General features: G+C 37.9%; 1 protein-coding gene across 3 annotated transcripts in view; it reads right to left on the bottom strand.

Moving 5' to 3' along the window:
• ANKRD28 (ankyrin repeat domain 28) overlaps window positions 1-23,045 on the bottom strand; it is an 81,464-nt gene that overhangs the window by 40,566 nt on the left and 17,853 nt on the right. The window contains exons 1-2 of one of the 3 annotated variants that reach the window (XM_072412455.1): window positions 9,578-10,832; window positions 6,072-6,155 (exon numbers count right to left, since the gene is read on the bottom strand). In XM_072412455.1, the coding sequence (XP_072268556.1) occupies window positions 6,072-6,155; window positions 9,578-9,691 (198 nt within the window). In that variant the 5' untranslated portion in view covers window positions 9,692-10,832. Of the gene's footprint in view, window positions 1-6,071; window positions 6,156-9,577; window positions 10,833-23,045 lie in introns of those variants that run through there. The other 2 variants (XM_072412453.1, XM_072412454.1) reach the window with 2 other exon arrangements.

Here is a 23,045-nt window from a genome sequence, read left to right as displayed (position 1 = left end):
TAGCATTCTTCTTCGCGAGTTACATCATCATGGCCAATCAAGATGGTCAAACATCGGGATACAGGGGGAAAAAAAGAGAAGATAGCGTCTGCGACAGAAGAGAGACAGATGAGCATCCCTAGTGTTAAATTCTGCTTTAAAAAGGTTTACCGCTCAATACAAAGTCCACCCAGCTGCTTACTTACCTCAGTAGAAAAATGGTGGACATTTTGCCTTCATCCACACCAAGCTCCTTCATTGGGTGCCTGTGCCCACAAACTAAGCCACAGTAAATTTGTATAGGGAAATATTTAGACACCTGAGGCATTGGGAATGCCAACATATTTATTACTTACAATGCTTAAAAATTAACTCAAGATTTAAATGCATTTTAACCCCCTGATGAATTGTAAACATGTCCACAATCTCTCAGTCTTCCTGTTCCATTTTCACCTTTGAAATAAACCTCAAACTGCATGTTTACCATTTGAACAAGATTCTTACATTTTTGGACTAGTCCTGTCATGAGACTACTCCATATGTAAAGATTCTACTTATCTGCCCTCTTGCTCCAATGTCACACAATTCTTTCCCTCCTACCTGTGTCAGGCTGTTTTAAAAATTATATGAATCTTTAAAAAGAAACAATGGTGCAGCATATCAGTCAGAGAAAAGTCAACTGTGGATAGTGATTTGAAATGGAAGGAATAACAAGACAGGTGGAGTGAATGGCTATGTTCATAATACAAGCTAAATGAATGATGATGGCCACCACTGCACAGAAACAACACCTAACCACTAAGGGACCCTGGGACAGACTCTTATTACGCTGCTATAGAGCACACAGTAATATAGAAATTGGCCACCACTAAGCAAGACAGTGACCAAATAGACGATCGTAAAAAAAACTTAACTTCATTGTAGCTTCAAAACAAGCATCAAAATACCAGCACTGATTTTTCTATTTAATGTTTTCCTGGTACATTTTAAGCAGTTAGGATCTATCTTAACCTTCCCATGGTTATAAAATACTAATTAGGAAAGTGCATCACTCCAAAATATGCAATCAGCAATGCAGACTTGTCACCACACCAATGCAATTATAAACTGCAATCAGTGAGTTATACAGAGCACCCTATCAGAACATGATGTTTACTTAACACATATGCAGGTCAGAATTTAAAGATCCCCAATTTATACAGTAAAAGGTGAAAAGATAAAAGGTAGCAGGCTGAATGAACAATGTGTGTTTTTTTTAGAAACACAAAGAACTCGATTTATAAAACAGGGAATCAAGAGCCCAAAGTATTCCTTTATACAAATTGTATGAAACATGTCCTTAAAATCTCCTAAAAGCATTTAGCATAAGGCTAATTAGTACAGAATTTCTTGGAATGTTAGTCTAGTGCAGTTAAATTTTTTGTGAAGATTCTCCCACATTGAGTTAGCTTGATTTTAAACTACACCTTACCTGTAAGTTGCAGGTAGGTAAAAGCCCTTAACAAAAATGTCTTCATCAAAAGCAGGGGTAGCAAGGTGCAAGCCTTAGGCAACAGCCTATAGTCTGGGAGCGTCAATTTTTTTTACAAACGAAGACAATGAACATTAAAGCATGGCACAGATGATAGTGGGAGCTGTGCAGATTTACAAATGACCTCTGCCTTCCCAACTTTCATACAGAAACACACAGGTCCTTTACATGTACACAGAAGCAGTGCCAATTCAGCGCCAGTAGTCAGGGACTATGAACAACTTAAAAGGAGAATATTTGCTGCAATATAGAGAATACCTCAAAATGTCAATAATGCCCAAGCAGTACAACCGAACAAAAAATGTACCTTTTGTCTTAAAAACCTCCTCAAATACAGAAGGCTACTACTCGGTATGCAAGCATGCCTAGGGACTACTGGTCCTACAGCCTCATAGATGAAGCCGTGTGAGATCACCTAAGGTACCGCTGTTTCCGGATAACTGTCCATGTTTAAAAGAAACCAGTGGAGATAACAAATTTGAATTGGTATGAGCCATATTGTCATGTTCTCTACAGCAAAGCTAACACTCAGAGGCAGCTTAAAGAGCCACTCTGCTGTACTGCGGTACTTGTGCAAACAAGGAACATGATGACAGAAAAGAGAAGAGCGAAAGAGAAAAGACAGTCAATGTGCTTCATCAGTGTTTAGTCAGTTTGGGAAGATGTCTTAGTTGCATTACTTGGAGACCTTGCTGCCAAACAATTGATTCGGACAACAGTCTTAACAGAATTTTATGTACATTTAACATTTAATACATGCCAGGTACTCGCAAAAACCTTCATTGGCTGGTCATCATTTCCAGGTGCTGCCATCTTGGATGTGAAGTCAGCACCCCTAGTGCACTCAGAGCTATCAATTCAAAAAAATGTTTATGGAAAGGAAAAACACTGCAAGAATGAAATTACTATACTTTTCTCACTGCAGGTAAAAACAAAAAATTAAAATTGGTGGCAGGGTATCTAACCCAGTAGTGAAATATCAGGTCTTTAAGCTGGTTGGGGAAGGTTGTGTAAATCCTAGAAATAAACCCTGCTAACAAGGGTAACAACCATTTAATTATAAAATGAACAATTACAGTAAGCTTAAGTACACATTGACCCATCCAGTACCCAAGATGCACTAGGAAAAAGTGATGGCACTTGTTCATGTGAGAAAAGGGAAGTTCCACATTGATTAGCAAAGAGACTAGGGAAAAATAGCCTACTGTGCACACTGCACCCCTTGTTTAGGATATAGTACAGCAGCTCAAAGCCAAAAGAACAGTTCATCAAAATCTCCTGTGTACTAAATCAAATACAGACTAAATGTCTAGGGAGATCTGTAATGCATGCCAATCCCTTCATTACACTGTATGTACAAAGCTTAGTATGTACAATGCCCAGCGTTAGCAAACGTTCACATTTTACTAAACATGATTCATTTTTAACCATTATACAATGTCTACCCACAATCCAGCAGTGCCTTCATCTGCCTACTCCTCCTGTCAGCCTCCTGTGAAAATATTCCTTTTAACAAGAATTCTTCTTGCAATTTAACTTTTTCATAGGGAAATATGAGTCAGTTTCAAGGTGACTCCATAGTTTGTCACTGGCTTTTATTCCAAGTACTCATTTTCCATCTGCCTTCCAATTTTCCTTCTCAGCTTACCCACCCTCTCTGCTCCGTGAAATATATAAGCATAAAAAGGTCAAGCCAGACTAGACTAGAGTGATAATAAAGTTACTACCAATTGAAAAATTGTAATTCAAGTCCTTGAAGTTTTTGCTAATTTAAAAGGGCTGCAGATTTTTACCCCCTGCTGCCGATGACCATGCTTATCAGCTGCAACCCCGGATCCCAAACACTGCGATGGGCAGTTCAATCAACACCCCCCAACCACCACTGTTACTTCACCAAAGCTCTAGGAGATATATATATATATATATATATATATATATATATATATATATATATATATATATATATATATATATATATTTTTTTTCTTTTAGCGGTTAGTAAAAATCCCTACTTTATTTTTTTTAATTTATATCCTGCTAGTTAGGTTATCAATAAAAAGAAATAAGAGAAAATCCTAACTAATGAGGAGAATTTCCACTGCAAACAGTGGTCAGTGGTCACCAGAACAATTGTCCTTATTAGAAAATTTTTTGTCATTGCTTTCTCTCATGACTCCAAAATGTTGGATAATCTCACACTTCCTATTTGGTTAATGGCAATCAGGGTGAAAGTGAAAGGGGTGAAAGTGAAAGGGGTAAACTTGCCCATTTAGGATCCAACCCCCCCCCCCCAATTAAATTAAAAAAAGTTTACTGTCATTGCAACTACACCAGTGGAATTTAAACAAACTGAGGGCCACAATAAAAGCTCACAGTTTGTTTACATTTTTTTCACCAGGCTTTTGGGTTTGTAGTAAAAGTGCCGAGGCAGCATTCCAACATGCTTTCAGTATACATTGCCTAGAGTGATCCAGTAATCCTCTTGCTACTTGCTAAAAAGAATTACTTAAAACTTAAAGCTGCTGAAGTATCAGAGGACAATAATTCAGTGGGATGTGAGAGTTTGTACAGACAGAATGTCGGAAAGTTCAAACAATACTTTATCTACGTCTTTACAAGAAGTTGAGCCTAGAAAACAGGTGAAACCTGTGACCTTGTATTATGGTGGTGCCCTCAGGGAAGAATGGCATGTGCTTTACTACTCATGACATTAGGAAACATTTGCAACCTCATTAACAAAGTCCTGAACATAAGAAATTGTTAAAAATACAATACAAAATAAAAATTAAGGATTTGAAGTAGTGCTTGACCGTAGCAGCGTAAAAAAAAGCTAGTAGAAAATTACTTGGGTGCAGTGTCCCTGATATCTAAAAGTCATAAATAGGTACTTAATGTCCATGTTGCAACATTATTTTGGCAGACAGACCATTTTTTGGCCACCTGCCTTTTGCTAGTTCTACAGTGTCAAATGAAACTACCGTATATACTCGCGTATAAACCGAGGTACCTATTATTACCTTGGAAAAAAGAAAAAATTGGTTGACTCCACTATAAGCCGAGGATGGGAAATGCTGCAGCTACTGGCAAGTTTCAATATTCAAAAAAAATACCAATAAAATTGTATAATACAGCCATTACAGCCATATACAGTAAACAAATACCATAGTGAGAATTTAGTGGTTAGGTAGGTATACTACTTACTGTACCTAACCACTAAATTCTCTTTAACCTCCCTAGCGGTAGGATTTTGTCCGGAAAAAGTGGCTGAAAGCAGTACTGCATTCAGCCACTGTAGCATTCTAATTCTCTCCGTATTTCCACGCAAAAAGCGTTACTTTTTTTTGCATGGGAATATTTTTTACATTGTAGGCCTATAATTCTTAGGCATAACTCACCAAAATGTGTCCAATATTTAATAAATTTAATAAACCCTATAAAAAAATAAAAATAAAAAAATGAGGTAAAAAATGTTAAACCTGTACTTTAACTACAGTAGCATGTATAATATATAAATAATAATATATATATATATATATATTATATAAAGATTTCTTTGTATTGGTCTCAATTCAGCTATTTTGTATTGAATCCAATACAAAATTTTTGAATTCCCATCGGTCCTCTTGCACGAACCGTCATCACCGGGAAACCCCGGAGATCATCTCTGCATTCAGCGGCTGAAGACAGAAGACGTGTCCGGAGGAGCTGCGGGGACCAGCAGGCCGCCGGGGAATGACAACGGAACAAGATAAGTGGGTTTTTCATATGTTTTGTGTACTTTTGAATTTGGGGCCAGAGTTACGCCAGTGTGTAGCCGCCATAAATCCGGCATACAGCAGCCGTCTTTGTGGCTTTTGCAGGCAGCATGTTTCCGCCGCAGTCTGATGACACTGTCATCAGGGGACGGAAACCGCTGGACACGGCTTCCAGATTGGGTGCTTTTCTGGAGGGACCCATGCACCTGACTGGAGTATAAGCCGAGGGTGACTTTCAGCACAATTTGGGTGCTAAAAAAATTTGGCTTATGCTCGGGTATATACGGTATATGCTCGGGTATATACGGTATATGCTCGGGTATATACGGTATATGCTCGGGTATATACTCGGGTATATACGGTATATACTCGGGTATATACGGTATATACTCGGGTATATACGGTACATTTTGATAGATCATGAAAAGCAGGTTAAAGGAACTTTTTTAACCCTGAAGGCTACGTACACAGGTCAGATGATTCTTGTCCGAATATTGCCTCTGGACTAGTATCTGACATGTGTACAGCACTTGTCCGACGTTCTTTATGGATAGCTCTGGGTGGATCCATGAACTACGAACAGCTGCAATATAAGTGAAGGGGAGAGGGTGCACCGGGGTACCACTCGCTCATTCTCACCACCTGCCCTCTCCGTAGAGCAGAATGGTGCTGTATGTACAGCGCTCGTTGATGCACCTTTTTCAGCATGTTGTCATTGTACCCTAACACCAGAGTTCAACACATACAATGGTTATTCTTTACATATAATCTAGGTGTTCTGCTACTTTTAATTGTATTCTGCTTACTTGAAAGTTGACATCTTCTTTCTTGAATATCAGCGCACGTACTTCATCTGGATCCCCATTAAAAATAGCTTGAACCAAGGGAGGCTGAAAAAGAACAGTGGTAATTAGAATGCATCTGCAGCAAGAATGCAGAAGTACATGAATTTATGCCAAACTGAGAAGTTATGCAGCAGTCTTCATTCACATAAACAGTCTTGTAGTAGGATTTGTAAATCATGGTCACAGCCATTTTCCATATACAAAGAAAGCAAAACATTACATTTGCAAATCACTTGATAAAGTCAATAGGGTTAGGAACTCTTTCTAAAATGATGTTGTTCAAATGCAGTTATGATAATACCATAGGAAAAGAGAAAGATGACGGAAGGAAATTTCTGGTTAATGTGGGGAAATTTAATATTTAGAACTGAATCAAAAAGAAAAGGATGTTTTCCTAAGAAATTAGAACGTTCACAATTTAACAAAGGAATTGGGATGATGTCAATCAGCATAAGGAGATATAGGGGGGGCTGTCACAAACTTAGGAAAATCAAGGATAATGGACTGAAAGTTTTTTGTACTTTCTGTACTGTCAAATGGAATATTGTTTTAAAATATAGACAGTTACTTTTTGAGAAAACCACACAAGACCTAATACAACAAAACAATTGCATGTTATATAATTTACTATGTATAATTTAAAGCCAAAGATTGCACAACCAATATACCAAAACATATCCAGCACGGCTGCATAGGCCATAAATCTTTGACACCACAAGGGAGAGAGGTATATAAAAGCTTAATATGTAAATCCTCCCCCTCCTTAAGTAAATAGTGACCTTTGATATTTAACAACTTTCTGAGGTTCGTGAATTACTTTTCAGTGGCTAAAGCCGATATTGCATTACACAATTCACAACAGTGAAGGGGTCACCTGAATACAGTGTCCAGAATGTGTTATACCACCAAACTGACAGAAATAATCAAGATCAGTAAAGATTGAATATGATCTCCCTTATCACACTGCAAAATGTTTAAATACTATATTTTATTACAAGCACCATGCTTGCTTACAAATGCAATAAATACCATTGTTATCACTCCTCTGAATGCTGAACTTCAGGCCATACTCTTTTCAGAGTGAGCAAGTCAGGCAATACTGAACTACAGATTGTGGTCTATCTATAGCTGGGAACTTGCTGACAGAGAAGAATTAGAAGGGTGTATATCTTATCAATTACGCTTATTTTAAATGCAGCAACACACATTATATACTTTGGAGGGATAAGGTATCATTCTTTCTGAATAGAACTCCAACACACCTTGTCTTGGACTAGCACTGCACTGCAAGAAAAAGCGCAGACACCTTTTTTGGTACCTTTTGGTGTGTTAAGCACTAACTTAAATGAATAGGCTATGTACACCATACCTGTTAACATATAACATAGAACGGATAGCATGTGTGTGCAATGGTGTGAATATGCCCTTACTGTCTTTTTAAAAAAATGTAATTGTTTTAGCAGTGGTGAAAAGCTCAGTCACCAACCTGCCTGTTTTTGTTTTTTTGTTTTTTTAAACAAAAGGTGACTAAATATTAGACTGGACAAGAACAGTACTGAGGTGATGTGATGAAAGCTGGAAAAAGGAATAGGGCAAGGATCTAAACAATTTTGACAAGGGCCAATCTTTGATTTTTCTGTATCAGAGCACCTCAAAAATTGTAGACTTTGCAGACTGTTTCCAGCATGCTTTGGTAAAAACCCACCAAATATAGTTCATAGTAATAAAAAAAAATAAGGTCATGGGCATACAAGGCTCACCGAGGTGCTCATCCGGTCCAATTCCACAGAACTACAGTAAAAAAAAAAAAAAAACCCCCAATGTTGGCTATGAGAGAGAGATGCTGGAAGAGTGCATAGCATCTTGTTGCAAAGGAGGCCGCATACCAGTCAGAAAGCCCATACTGGCCACCATTATTATTATTATTATTAAACAGGATTTATATCCACCGGAGAAAGTACCTACAGAACTGGACTCTGGATCCATGAAAGAAGGTGGCCTGGTCTGAGTATGACATTTTCTTTTATACTTCGTGACATAAAGATGAACTAAGGGAACAGGCAAACAGAGAAGTGTAACGTAAGCATCTGCTGCTAAAGTTTTAGAGCCAGATAATACAGGACACTCATGGCTGTCTTTGTTAAGCCTATGCTTGATGGGTCAGATATGTTTTGATGGTACAAGAGGGACCTACGCAATATTTGAAGGTGCTTTTAATGTTTTGGCTAATGCATCTACATGTTGGCCTGGAATTCTGCTTAAACCTTCCAGGAAAAACCTTTTAAAACTTAAAAAATAAGCACCAGAATCTGTGGGTCTGGAAAGTTTTCATCTACAGTTGCTTGGCTCAGAACCGTCTAGCCCAGTGTTTTTCAACCGCTGTTACGCGGCACACTAGTGTGCCTTGAGAGATCTTCGGGTGTACCGTGGGAAATTATCCAATTTCAGTTAATTGGTCCCAAAATGATTTATTTACTGCAAAAAATTTGTCTATACCAGCGATGTATAGTGATAGGCAGAACCAAAAAAAAAACTCTTCCACTAGATGGCAGCAGGTAGCTAATTTACGTGTCTGACTTTTTGGTGGTGTTCCGTGGGATTTTTCTAATTGTAAAATATGTGCCGCGACTAAGAAAGGTTGGGAAACACTGGTCTAGCCTAACACAATGAACCTTTACTTATTAAAACTTTCCAAGCCTGGGGAGGATACACCTAATCAGTGAAGCTGGGTGATCCAGCAAACCTGGAATGGATTTCTTTAAAATCAGTTGCTAGCAAATTTTTTTTTTGAATTCTGGACCAGATCCATTCAAGGTTTGCTAGGTCAACCAGCTTCACCGATCCTCTCCAGCCTTGGACAGCGTTATTCAATCAGGCCCAATCTGTAGCAACAAATCAAATTACATATAATCTCTGACCATTCCCCTGTACTCCACCAAAACAGAGGCCAAGACAGTATCAAAACGATAAAAAGTGGGAAATACAAAAGTACATAACAGAATATTCATAATCATGCACATTTTTTGCTCTAACTTTCATACACAACCCTAGAAAAAAAATTGTAAAACATGACTGGTTGCTATTCTCTTTTCTGTTTCTGGAGTCTACAAAAGCCAATCAAGCAGCATGCTTAAGCAGCACATGAACAATGGCTTATTTTGTGGTTTGCCATGAAACTTGTAAGACTCATGGAAAAATTCTTTCCACACTTAAAATGTGCGATTCAACACAGAAGAAAAAAATAGCTCAGTGTTTTTCTGTGCGCCAGTAAGCCAACTAGTAAATTTCTACTGTGACAAAGAATGCCAGCAGTAGTCAGAAATGAACAAACCGTAAATTATAAGAATAAGCATATATTGTGTTCCCTATTGTGCCAAACTTGGATAGATAACTTTCCGACAGATTTGTTTTATGTTAAAATGGTAAGCAGATGAACTTAAATATCTCACATAACGTAGAAGTCTTACCGTCACAATTGGAGGAGGAGCAGGACAATATGGATTTCCATGAGATAATTTTGAAACAAGGTCAGGGGATTCATCGTCCCCCTCCTCCAAAACAACAATGCACACTCGACTCATTCGATCAAACTTTGTGGCAAAGCTCTATTTACTATTCCACTAAAACTTTAAAAGGATGGCACCAGGCCTAGTTACACCTCTAATTCCCATTTGCTAATAAAGTTACATAATGGAAGAAAAATACACTTTCTAAAGTACAAAATAAATATAAAAAAATAAATTTTAAAAATGCAATTGCAATTACTTAACGTGGAAAAAAAAAAAGCAATCTAACTGGCTTTACTTCTATTTATCTCCTAGAAAAGATAATCATCTACCAAAAGTACTTTGAGTGGCTATAAAAGGGTCAATTTGTTCAACATGACAGGGTGGTAAAAAGAACCATTGCACCCCCTGCAAGGTCAACTGCTAATATATACTTGTCAGCTGTTTTCTGCGCTGAACACTTGTATCCTGCTGAACTGATGCTGCATTTCTCATGTTAGCTGAATCTGAAAATGGATTTCATTCATTGTATTGCTGTTAGGTGCTCTAATCCGGGGTTGAATTCCCCACATGAAGCATAAAAAAATCCAGCAAGGTCCACAGAAGTGGTAACAATGAAAGCCCGAATGGAGTGATGGACTGCAGCTCATTCACATGTGATGAGTCAGGCCACAAGGGAAAAGGGTACTCCCAGGGAAACGCAGCCGGCTAAATCCTAGGCATCCCACATGACAGAATAACAGAGGATGTTTACTTCAATATGACCATAGCAATAAGCCGAGATATATTTCACTCCAGACAACCTCCAGCTGAGAAAAGCAAAGCATTAAACACTGCTGGGAATGCAAGGTGTATGCAGCCACTGCAAGTTGAAAGATCTTTACTCAAAGTATCTCCATTAAACACAGCATCCTTTGTAATCCACAGTATAAGCAGGCTCCGGCGCTCCTTTTACATGCAAAAGTCTTAATTCTCAGTCTGCCAGGCTTGATGTCCCCATAAGCATCCCACACTATTTAATCAGCTTCCTTTCACGATTTTTAGAACAAATCCTTTGTAGAAGTGATGTTTTTTAGAGCTGCAGAGCCCCAGGCTGAGAGGATGTTTGTAATAGAGCAGAGACCAAATTCACTCCCCCAGCAGCAGTAGCATTCCATCCCAGCTGTTGTGGAAAGAAGCAAACAGTGTAGAGCTGCAGAATGAAATGCCTAGTAATGCTCACATGTTACAAGAGACTTGAGACACTGCATAGAGTAAGCCAGTAACTTCCTGTCATGGGGAGGGGCAAAGCCCGGTTCTGCAGTCGTCACTAACAACATCGGTGGTTTAGTGACTAATCTGCCTTTTGGAGGAGGGGGCACTGCTCTAACTGAAGTTTCCACATGGAAAAAAGTGCATTTGCACAGTCTAACTTCAGCTTGAGGATAAAATCTTTTACTGCCACATATGAAAGCAGTTATATGAGCAAGTTATGCCACTTGGACAAAAAAAATGGAGTATATAATTTTTTTCAAAACCATTTTTTCTGGGAATAAAAAACAACCAAAGGGCAATAATTAAAGTACATGTATGCCTGGCTTAAAAAAATGAATGAAAAGAAAAGCAAATTCTTACAGAATTTAACCTTTGATAGGTGGGTATAGGTACTTGCTCTAATGTTACTTTAGGGTTAAGCAGGTGATATTTTGATTAAAAGCTAAATAAAGGTTTAAAAGGTTGCTACCCCCCCAAATGATGTACAATGTCCCTCCCTAGCCCTTTTTCTTTTCTTTGTTTAAGATCCCCAAGCCTATTTTCTGATGTTGTATTTCACATTAAAAAAATTAAAAATTCAATTAAAAAAAAAAAAAAAAAAAAAAGCCCTTTAAGTAATAAATGTTATGGTATCTAAAGAGAAAGAGAAACCTCTACTGAAGGCTGTGTTTCCATGTACTGCTTTGCTAAAGATAAATCTCTAACTTTTCACCAAATGTCATTCTCCTGTGTCGCTGCCGTGTCACCGTCCATGACAATTGTGTCTTAAAGTGGCATAAAAGGTCGGCGGAGGGAACCACAGATGCTGTGAGCGGAAGGGGTCACAGGGGATAGACACTTGAAAGTACGGATCCAAAAAAATAGATAAGAGACTAAAAAAAAACCACACGTGTAAATTAAGTATGCACAGTCTTTTGAAGGGAGCACTTTTCTCTGGACGATATACATCGTGTGAAGTATTTAGGCTTTGTGCAATATTGTTTCTACTCGTCACTTTTGTTTTAAACACATTTAACTCTCCAATTGGGTTGTGTACCTGATATGTTTATAGTACATAAAAGGTTAGCAGTCGAGAAATAACATACTATTTTTATACTTTTTAATAAAAGCAGCACAGATCTTGTCGTGCCTGATTTAGTACGTAAATAAGCTCCTGTGCACCAGACTCTGCCTCTGTGAATTGTAAAGTTTGTGCTGCAGCTTAGAATAAACACAATGCTTCTGTACTACATAAAATGTCAAATCCTAGTGATGTCATCCTTTTGTTACCGGGATTTTCTTAAAGAGGAACTTAAGTCAAATATAAAAAGGCAGACAGGCTTTTTAGGACAGAGATTTGTACGTCTACATTTATCATCATTGAAAGTGTCCAGAAGGTAGCCTTGGATTCTACAAGGATCAAAATAAAATAATCATATAACAAGGTAACATAAGTCCTACAAGAAAAGAAATCTGTCAAAATGAAGAGATTACAACATTTTTATGAACAAGAAATGAAGTGCTTGCCTCATGCGGCATACCATCTATAGCTGCCATAACGTCAGTGAAGAGATTAATACAAGCTTAACAAGCTTCTGACGTAGGATAAATTGTCCTGAAAACATAGATCACAGAAATGCCACACTTCACTACATCACGGGTGCTTCATGTACTTTTGCATCAGCTGTCATAAAGGATTAGCTAAAATCCCCTTACTAGCCATTCAAGCTCTTACTGCACTTCACTATCATGTCTGTTAATATGTACAGGATTTGTTTAGAGCAGAAGAGGAAGACACACAATAGTAAGAGAAAAAACACCAAATAATGAATACTTTATGAAGTGGCCAATGCACCGCTCTAATCCTAATTTACCCTTTAAGTGTCTGCATACTATTCCAGAAATATATACAGTATGCTAGCATTGAGAATGGCGCAGCATGCAAATAATTCCTTCTTCTAAACACATGACCATATTAAATATCAATAAGAATCAAATATTGTATTTACGTGAATGAGAAATGGTGTAAAACAGTGACAAATATTAGTCACATACCAGCATACCACAATGTAATATAAAATATACTGCAAGACCTCAATAGAAAGTGCCAACCTAAACCAGTCAAATATGTCTGCAGCCTCCAGGGTAGCACAACCAAATGCATGAACATGGAGAACCCTTTCCTAAACTCTGTATTTCCAGTAGAAACTTGTAGAGATGGTAGTGGGGACATTCCTGTTCAGTTATGAACACATTTAATTTACACTTTACATAGGTGAAAGATTTATTTCACTGGCTTCCTTTAGTTAAAGGTGAAAACTGCAGCTGTGAATCAACAGTCCACCATATGCCTGAATTTTACACACAAAACATTTTGATATTTACACAAAGGATATTTTGACTGGTGAAATTGCTCTATTGCAAAGAACAAATTGGTTTATATCCAGGGACTTCACTTATCAAAAGAACAGTAATCTAATTAAAATCATGATACTGTTTGCAAGGGGATGTGAGGAGATGTTAGCATAACTAAATATAACTAATTAAGCACTTTTACTTGGTTTGCTTGCAAGAGAGAGCAGCTGCTGCCTAAACACCTTTCCAATGTTCCTATAGTTCCTTTAATAAAGATATGGAAATAGCCACACACCCAGTCAGTGCAAATTGTATTTTGGATAGTAAAAATGTTATTGAATTTACTGTAGAGTTATATTACCTAACTGAAGTAAGCTGGTCCCTATACAGTCCGATATACTCTATACAGCCCACTGGGTGCTACAGAGCAGGTCAGTCATCATTATATTCTGCCCATGCTTGGAAAATCTTAAATGAGCTTTTTTTATTTCCTGCTTGAGGAAAAACTGATCCCTGGTAACTCTCAGGCAAGCAGCTATGGCCATACTCCGGCATCTGCCGGGTGCCTGGCCTGGAGTTTTGCAGAAGCAGCAGTGTGGATCCCAAAGGTCTGTGCAGCAAAGGTTTGGCAGGAGCATAGACAAGCAAGAAAAACTTAACATAAGCAGGTCAGTCACAGGATAACTCTACTAAAAGTATAATTGGTTTAGGAACCCATTTTACCGTGTCCATTGTCATGTGTTGAGTTAACTGACATGTATTAAGAAGGAAAGGGGGAGAACGGAGTTGGAGTACCTCAACCCGCCTGCCATTTATAATGTGTGCTACTACAACACACCATATATAGGGTGTGGCTTTACTCTTCAAAGTGCAACTGCACCGGTGGTACCTGTTCCCTAGAAGGGCTCCACCATCTTTTTTCTATTCTGGTGGAGGCAGGTAGCAGAAATTATTGCAGAAGGGACATCACGTATACCTTTTTGCAATAATGGCCTGCCCGATTAAAAATTTTTTGAAAAAGTGCATAAAATGTAGGCAGTAGAGAGTAAAAGTATGATTAGTCTATCAAAATCCACAAGAATGCCCGTTTTGTACCTTTATAAATTCCCCCCTATGAATTTTTTCTTAACATCTACAAAGCATTATACAGATTGACAAGCCAGATTACAACAACATAAGATCAGTGACCAAAAAATACATTTCTGTGAAAACTATTATAGAGGTTAGTGTATGAAAAGTTAGGAATGCGTTGTTCAGTTTATTATAGCAACAGATGATTTTTTTTCCATAGTTCAGAACTACTCAGCTACAGCATTAAGAAGTGAATTGGCTAGATTCAGAAATAATGATTGTACCAAAATATACCTGACAAAGGCAATGGAAATGAAAAAATACATATTTTTAGTGGGAAGAACATACATAGTCAAGTTCCTTACAACATATAATAAAGCCAACCAATATTATTTATATAAAATAAGTATCAAAGCAGACATTTCCAATGCCATGCACTAGTGCGGTATACAACTAGCATTAAGATATTGACGGTAACGTAAAATAAAACGAATCTCAACAAATCAACAGATTAAAGCTGTGAAAAAAGCAAACCTCCTAAATAAATCCTACTGTGTAAATTAAGAAAAGGAATTTTCTGTGAAACTCCCTGAGGATTCCTATGTATGTACTAACAGAAGCTCACTGAAGGATGTTCAGTTTAGAAAATAGAGGGAAAAGGAGGGGTTGGTTTATACAACTCTTCATCTGGGAAACCATGAAAATAATAATGTGATTCACATTTTGGGTCTGCAGCAGGGCGGTGACAGACAGTGGATGTAGCTATAAAAAATCCATGGCAATGACTCACACATACGCTGGGCCTTCCTAACCACATCAGACACAGTTATTCTTTGACATAACGGAAACTTGTTCCTTTTTATCATACAGTCCATGTATTGCTAGGTTTCATTATGCAAATCCTGTGAAAATTTCCAGAATATTAGAGCAATTCCCTGTCGCACGACTTGATAAATATTGGTCACCATGGCAACTGGAAAAATGCCCACTAACAGTCATCCAGGGCCTTTCACAAATTGCATTGTTAAGGAAGACCACTTGTTGATGGTTGTTAGGGGCAGACACAATCCATGAGCGGGGCAGTTTTATCCCAGGGGCAGAAACAATCCACAAGCAGGGCAATTTTATCCCAGCATTCACCATTTTGTGCTCATCATCTACAGCAGCATCAGCACCCAAGTGAGATGGGGGACGGGGCCAGAGATCGATTCCTCAACATTTGAAACATTTTTTCTAAAAAAAATGATTCTTCCTAAAAAATGGATGCTTACTTCTGGGCCTAGCATGCAGGATCCCCAGGAAGGAAGATGGCATCCTCCCATGCAGGAACCTCTGCTAAAGACGCTGCTGTGGGCCAAAGCGGCCTTGCTTTACATTCCACTACATCTGCAAGCATAGAGAGCCAAAAAAGGTCAGCATGCTCATCCTATGTCTTACCAAGACTATCAAACTTCCAAAGACTTCCAAAACTACACAACTAATGCAAGGTCCCATTGCGAATTTTGCAGACATTTTGAATGATCATGCTATCTTTCCTACATCTACTGCTTTTCGCCAGGACGACCTGAAGAATAGCAGCCAACGAAATAGTTGTTGCACTTTTCAAAAGATAAGATGCCAACACTCTGCAATCAAGAGATTTCTAACTATGAACCACAAGGTCTCAGCAGGATCAAGATCAAAAGGTGTGAGTATGCTTATTGCTTCTCCTGGAAGTCAGGTTCCAATATATCAAAGGTCAATTATCACCATGACTGGTTGTGTGTGTGTGTGTGTGTGTGTGTATATATATATATATATATACATAAGTATTATGTAATGATACTTGTACGCATCTTAACCCAGAAATGTTTCCTGAAAAGGGTCCCGAGCTGGTGGGAGGAGTTTCGAGAAGGCTTGCTCATTTTCGTTGTACATTTTTTTTTACCTAGTGCATGAGTGTACTTTTTACCTCAGTTTAGCATTTTGAACTTTCTTACCCCCCACTAATATGATATGATAGAGATATAGCAGTGAAATTTTGGGATCTTTAAGAAATTTTAAAACATCAGAAATCACCTGGATGCAATACAACATTATCTATCGAAAATTAGGAATTTGAAGAGGCCATATTTGGTAGCCAGAAAGGAAAACCTCCTGGCCTATATGGCTTTTCCCTGTTGCATTATAAATTGTTTGTTGAGAATCTGTGGAGGGAAAAACTTCTGCTTCACATGTTATAGGCGCATTACTTTACCTAAACGGGATTTAAAATTAACTGCAAATATTTTGCCTGTACGCTTTAGGTCTATTTTTATGAACAGACTCTTATTGATCAGGTAGCTTCCTCTCCACTCAGAAAAGTAAGAGATAAGTGTTGAATTGGATATATGCATTAAAATTATCAGGAAAATTTGTTCGCTTGTCCACTGGCGCAGAAAAGTCCTTTGACTGGATGGATTGACAGTTTATATTACAGACAGAAATCTCTCAGCCCGTCAGGGTTAATGAGGTGACTTCTGAAGCTTACTCCATTAGCAATGGGACAGGATAGGGTTGGCCACTGTGCCCCAATATATTTATTGTCGTTAGAAGTCCTCCTGACTACCATCTAAACCTAATCAGATATCACTTTAAGAGGCGCCCAACAGAAGATTCCTGCCTACAGACTACTTGTTGTTCATGGTCCCCAATCTAGTCATCTCTCTGCGGAATCTCCAGTAGGTAGTAAGTGAATATGGGCTATTCTCAATTTTAATATCAATTATTCTAAATTTGCAGAATAAAATGTATCTCTCCCCCAACCCATCCAACACCATCAGACCCAAGTTTATCCAATAAAGTAGAAGTCTTTGGCAATATCTCAACTATCTACAATTAACCACTTCACTATATTTAATATTTATTATTAATAAACAGGATTTATATAGCGCCAACATATTACACAGCACTGTACATTAAACAGGGGTTGCAAATGACAGAGACACAGGAGGAGAAGACCCTGGACAGAAGAGCTTACAATCTAGGAGGAGGGAAGTATCACACAATCAGAGGGAGATATGAAGTGGTGTGAAGTAGTGAGGGTTTTAGGAGACTGAAGAAGACACTTTACACCTTTACTTTTCTCAGTGTCCAAATGATTTATTATTATTATTATTATTAATATTATTAAACAGGTATTATATAGCGCCAACATATTACGCAGCGCTGTACATTAAATAGGGATTGCAAATGACAGACTAATACAGACAGTGATACAGGAGGAGATATGTAGTGTGGGAAGTAGTGATGGTTTCAAATGACAGAAGAAGCCGGGTAGGCAAGTTTGAAAAAATGGGTTTTGAGTGCTCTTTTATAACTTACAACTTTTCCTGGTTTGGTCATATACATTTTAAATATGAACATATTACAGAAAGTCCTCCATTTTTTACAGACGCTTCCCATTGGGATATCAACCTCATATTTGGAACTTGTTCAAATTATTTGGGAAGGAAGACGACCCAGACTTGGCAGACACCTTTTTTACTTTTTCCCTAAATCAGGGTCCCTGGGAATCCCAAACTTATACCTCTGTTATGCTGCTTCACCCCTGGCACAAGTCTTAGATCAGCGTAGACATGCAGAGCTCAAACAACAGGTGTCTCTGAAAGAGAACGTTTGTAGAGTTCTGCAGCATTCCTTGCCTTGGGCCTCCTATCTTGACCAAGCAGAACTTGTTACATACCCCTCTGAATACAACCTGAAACATTTGTGAAACAGATTTTGACTGCTACACCTTACCATCAATCCCATCCCCTCTCATGCCAACATTAGGCAACCCTTTATTTCCTCCCAGTATAGAAGATGCCTTTTTACCAATGTATGCACATTTGGGGTATACAGGACTATTCACTACTTGTATCAGAGTTGCTGGGTATCAAGAGCTGAACTTGCCTCATTTGTTTATCTGTACAAGTTACACTTCTAGAGGGCAACTCAGCTCTCCCACTTTTTACACTCTGCCAGGACATAGTAGTTCAGAATTCTCCCCAGAATTGTTCTTAAGTTTGGTGGAAAGAAACTGTAGGCGAGTGGCAGCCCCTGTATTATAACACAACTTACCAATTACCAACCAGTGGTGGTGCACCCAGTTAAAAGGGGCTGTAGGAAAACATTGTACAGGTAGTCCCCAAGTTAAAGAGGTCCAACATATAGACGACCCCTAGATATGACAGAGGCTTAATGGGGGGGGGGGGGGGGGCAGTTTGCATGACTTGCAGAAGTCTTTTGCTGTTCTGCAGTCTCTTATAACTCTTTAATGACCAAAACAAACTCTGCAGTTGTTTCTTTTTGCATATCAAAAGACATTGGTGCAGAAGTTAATGAATGTCTAGGCTCCATAAAGTTTTTTTTATTCTTTGCTTTGTTTGTGATTAACTCACAGTGATAATTTATACAGAAACTGACACCACACTGCCTAATATTATGTGGAGACAAACATCTGTCCTAAGTGCATTTATTAAAATAATGTACCTGTTCCAACCTACATACAAATTCAATTTAAGAATAAAACCTACAGTCCCTATCTCGTATGTAACCCGGGGACTACCTGTAGTTCTAATTAACCCTTAAAGTGGATCTATCACCAAAATGTTCACTTTACAAAAAAGGGTACACAACTTAAGGACAGAACAGGCCCAATCAAGAACATGGAGGACTGGGCCTATTCCACTACATTTTCTCAAACTTCTGTGTGATTGTCATTTCTGCTGTACAGTTAAGATTGGTTTATTTTTAGTTATGTTGTCCATAGTTCTCCCGTAGCATTTTCATGAAAACTGATTTGCCAGAATAATAGACATCTATTAAACTCTGGGCTAACAATCCTCCGTGGACAGAAAGAAAAGGCATTCTGATTTAGGAGCAAGATTCCCAAGGTGATTATGACTCTTCATGAATGAACCCAGGGCATCCAATTCTAAGTACAGTCACTACATCTACGTACTAATAAACACAATACATGCAATGATCTGCTCACCTCCTATGTGCTCCAGTCACCATCAATCTTTTGACCTACACTCCCCCACCACTATTCATTCTTTACGAGGAAACTTTTTCTACTGCAATTATAATTATACATTTAACTTGCAAATCCCTTTCATGAGCAGGGAACACATCTACATTGTAAGTGTATTTGTATTACATACAATACAGCTAGTACTGAAATTCTTTCTGGAGCTTTAGAAGTACTAAACGTGCCAACTTGCTTATGAACAATTTCAATAGGTCCTACAAAAGACAATAGCAGGAAAAGCCTTGAAACAGGTATTACTTTATGTTCAAAGCTTCCAACATAGCATGAGTAGTAGTTAGCAATCAGCAGGTATACATAATGCCTCCACGACGTCCCACCAACTTCGCTCTCATCATATCAAGCACTGAATATTTAAAGATCAATTTATAGTCAAACTTTTTGACACCATCACCTATACATATGACCACTCAGTAATGTCTATTACATATTAGTTACACAACCCTTGTAGGACTATGGCCTCTATAACACTTTTTCAGAAGAAAAGTTGAAGCAAACTTTCTGATGAGCTTTATATTACTGGGCCACTTCACAGCTGTCCAACAACAAACCACAATGGTAAACCATTCACTAAATGCAATTCTCTGGCACATGCTTTGTAAACCAATAAACATTTTATTTATGAAAATCCTGGGAAGGTAAAACTAAAAGGCCAAAAACATCTCAGACAATGCATGTTTAATATGTGCAGAACAGTTAGGTTTGCCATTGAAGATACATAGGACTTCAGCACACAGAAAGATAGTTAATAAACAGATCTCAGAATATGCCTAGGCAGCATTAAAAGCTTGTATCCTGTTGCTGGTATCGCCTGCCTTCCACACATCCCAGCATACTACACCGCTTCTACTGCTAATTGCTGCCACCTTGTGGACATGTTATGGTGTTTCTGGATATACAGTGCAAAAAAACAACATACACTTGTGTTTTATCTGCTAACATAAAACATTCAAATGTTAGCACTAAATCAAGCCTACTTGTTTAACTAAACATTTCCTATAGTATAAGAACCATTTTCCAGTCCCCTCTGCCCAGAAATTTGGCAATAAATTTCTGTATGCAAACAGACAGCTCTGACAGCTACTGTACTGTCAAAAATATCAGTATTTAATTAATAAGCAACCTCACTTTTTACAAGATACAGCATATATAATAGACTAGTTCACTAGTAATTTTATTCTAATTCTAAAAACTCTAAAAAACGTAAATCTATTGTGGCAACATGAAGGTGTCCTGTACACTGTCAGGGTGCTAAAAAGTAATTTCCAGCTGTGATTGGCTCAAGGACTTTTCCTAAAGTCAGCACAGAAGTAACATTTTAGGTAACCCTTGTGTCTGGGGGTCACAAGGGGATCCAAGCACAGGGGATTCGGAAGGATAAAATGATCTGACAGGGCACTCTTCAATGACAATATCATGCTTTGGTTTAAAACCTCCCTAAGGGTTAATGAGTTCTAAAAGAATGCAGACATTGCATGCCCATTGGAGCATAGGAAGTGCACCAGCTGATTATAATGAATTAGACCCTCCTAATTTGCAAAGGACAGAGCAAACAAACATACCTCTTCAGCACAGTGAAAGGTACAAAAAGTTTCTTAAAATCCTTGCAATGTGCACCGATCACCCACTGGGGATTGTTTAACAATAGAGGAGGGCCAGTTAAGGCTAAGTTTATGCAGACTGATTCTCCATTTTAACATAGCCTTTAAAAGCTTATCCTTAAGATTTCCATTCTTCCCTGTGCACATAAGAGAAGTTTGGGCATTGTATTTTTTTGGCTTGCACAGCAAAAAAAAAAAAAAAAAAAAAAAAAAGGCTATGACTAAAGGATTGGCCTGGTTCACCATGAAAACAAAATGCACACATTTATAAGCGCAGTGTTCTCCCCCTGACTATTTTATCCAGGCGCACCACCCGGAACTTTTCAGCAACCACCTGGCTGTTTTTTGGGTGGTTACTGATGAGTTGTATCACAACTCAGGGGCTTCTGCCCGGCTACAGCTTCTTCCCACCCAGCTTAAAAAAATGTCTGGGTTGAGCACTGAATAATAAAACGGAATAATTCACTTTGAAAGACAGATATATAGTCATACCCTGAAAATTCAAGCTTCTGAATCTGCGGCTTCACAAATTCGCATATTTTTTTCCTTGGAACCTAACACTTAAAATTTAAGACTAAATTGAGACTACTAACCTGTACATAATTTCTAATACTGTAAAACTAATGTTCTACTTACTGAATCCACCTATAATGCATTTTTTAATATCATATTTCTAATTCTAATATAAAACACAAACATAACGACCATTTGCATTAGTATTTACGTTTATAGGGACGCCTGCTGGGGCTACTGTATCCAAATCAGATGATCAATAAAAACATTAAAAAAACGACGAAAAACGACGAAGAAAAACAATTAAAGTTGTTAAAACAGGAGATTACCAAAAGTAGAGAAGACTCGGGTGGGCACAAAGTGGCGTCCAAAATTTGCTACGTCTAGGAACGTAACCCCTGCAAATTTCAGGGTATTACTGTAATAATAAAAAAAAAACATTAAGGTCTGACACTACTAGCATTCTTGTTTGAAATATGTTTCAAGTTGGTCATGGATTTTTGCAATCTCCTTTAGATTTACCTGAACTTTGTAATACAAGAATAAACCTAAAGAATAGATTCAATTTGTAATAACTCAGACAAGCCCTCAATATATAGTTGACGCTCGATCTGAAAGATTGTTTTGTGATTGTGAACAACTTACCAGCTAAAATCAAGTGAAGCGTAAGCCTGTCTTGTAGTTACACAGAGATGAGTCAATCCAATAAACCTGTAGTTTTACCTGCTGTCAATGCAATAAAAAGGTCATAAAACTACCATCGAAAATGAACCGCATTCTATACATGGGATAATCAAGGTCAATGGCTCTAAGTGCCTGAATTTTTTTTTCCCATGAGCAGTGACAGCTCATACAATGTCTGAATAGTCAAATAATCATAGTGAATGCTGAAAAATCTGTACCTTACAAGATTTCATAAATAAAAGGGTTCATAGCATATCCTTGGATTTCATTATTATTTTGTGATATTACTCAGAAGCAAAGTATGATAGTAGATGAGAAAAATTGTCAATTAAAACTAGTTAAAAAGTAGTATTGAGCAGTTTTGTATTGAGCAGGTAATAAGATAAAACAAAAAGCAGAAACATACCAGGTATATTAGACAGCATTGCTACATGCCCGATTTGATGTTTTGCTGACTGTCCTGCTAATATACATATATGGTGGTCAGCAAAACACGAAGAACAATAGGAGTCAAAGATCTTTCATATGTAAAGGAAAGGGTTGGGCCATAAATATAACTTGTGTATAACAGGAAGTTTGCAGCATCAAGACACCATGCACAAGATTACTGAGGCTACTGATAGGGTCCAAACTAAACAATGAAAATTCTTTAATAAAATAAAATAAAAATGTATGAGACACACACTAAATCAGTCAGATTGTAAATTAATTGAGAAAACCTCCAGCTCTAACCATGGCCCATGAAATAAAATTACCCTGTTTCCCCTATAATAAGGCACTGTCCTATATTTTTTGAAATGCCAAAATATGCCCTAGGTCTTATTTTCAGGGGGATGGCTTATTTTTCCATGAACAAGACTACAGTACACATTTATTGTTGAAAATCACTCATGTGCCATTCATTGTCCCCTTCTGATCACTC

Source organism: Pyxicephalus adspersus, chromosome 5 (assembly GCF_032062135.1).
Source record: "Pyxicephalus adspersus chromosome 5, UCB_Pads_2.0, whole genome shotgun sequence".
Taxonomy (NCBI): domain Eukaryota; kingdom Metazoa; phylum Chordata; class Amphibia; order Anura; family Pyxicephalidae; genus Pyxicephalus; species Pyxicephalus adspersus.
This window is presented reverse-complemented; position numbering and strand designations above follow the sequence as displayed.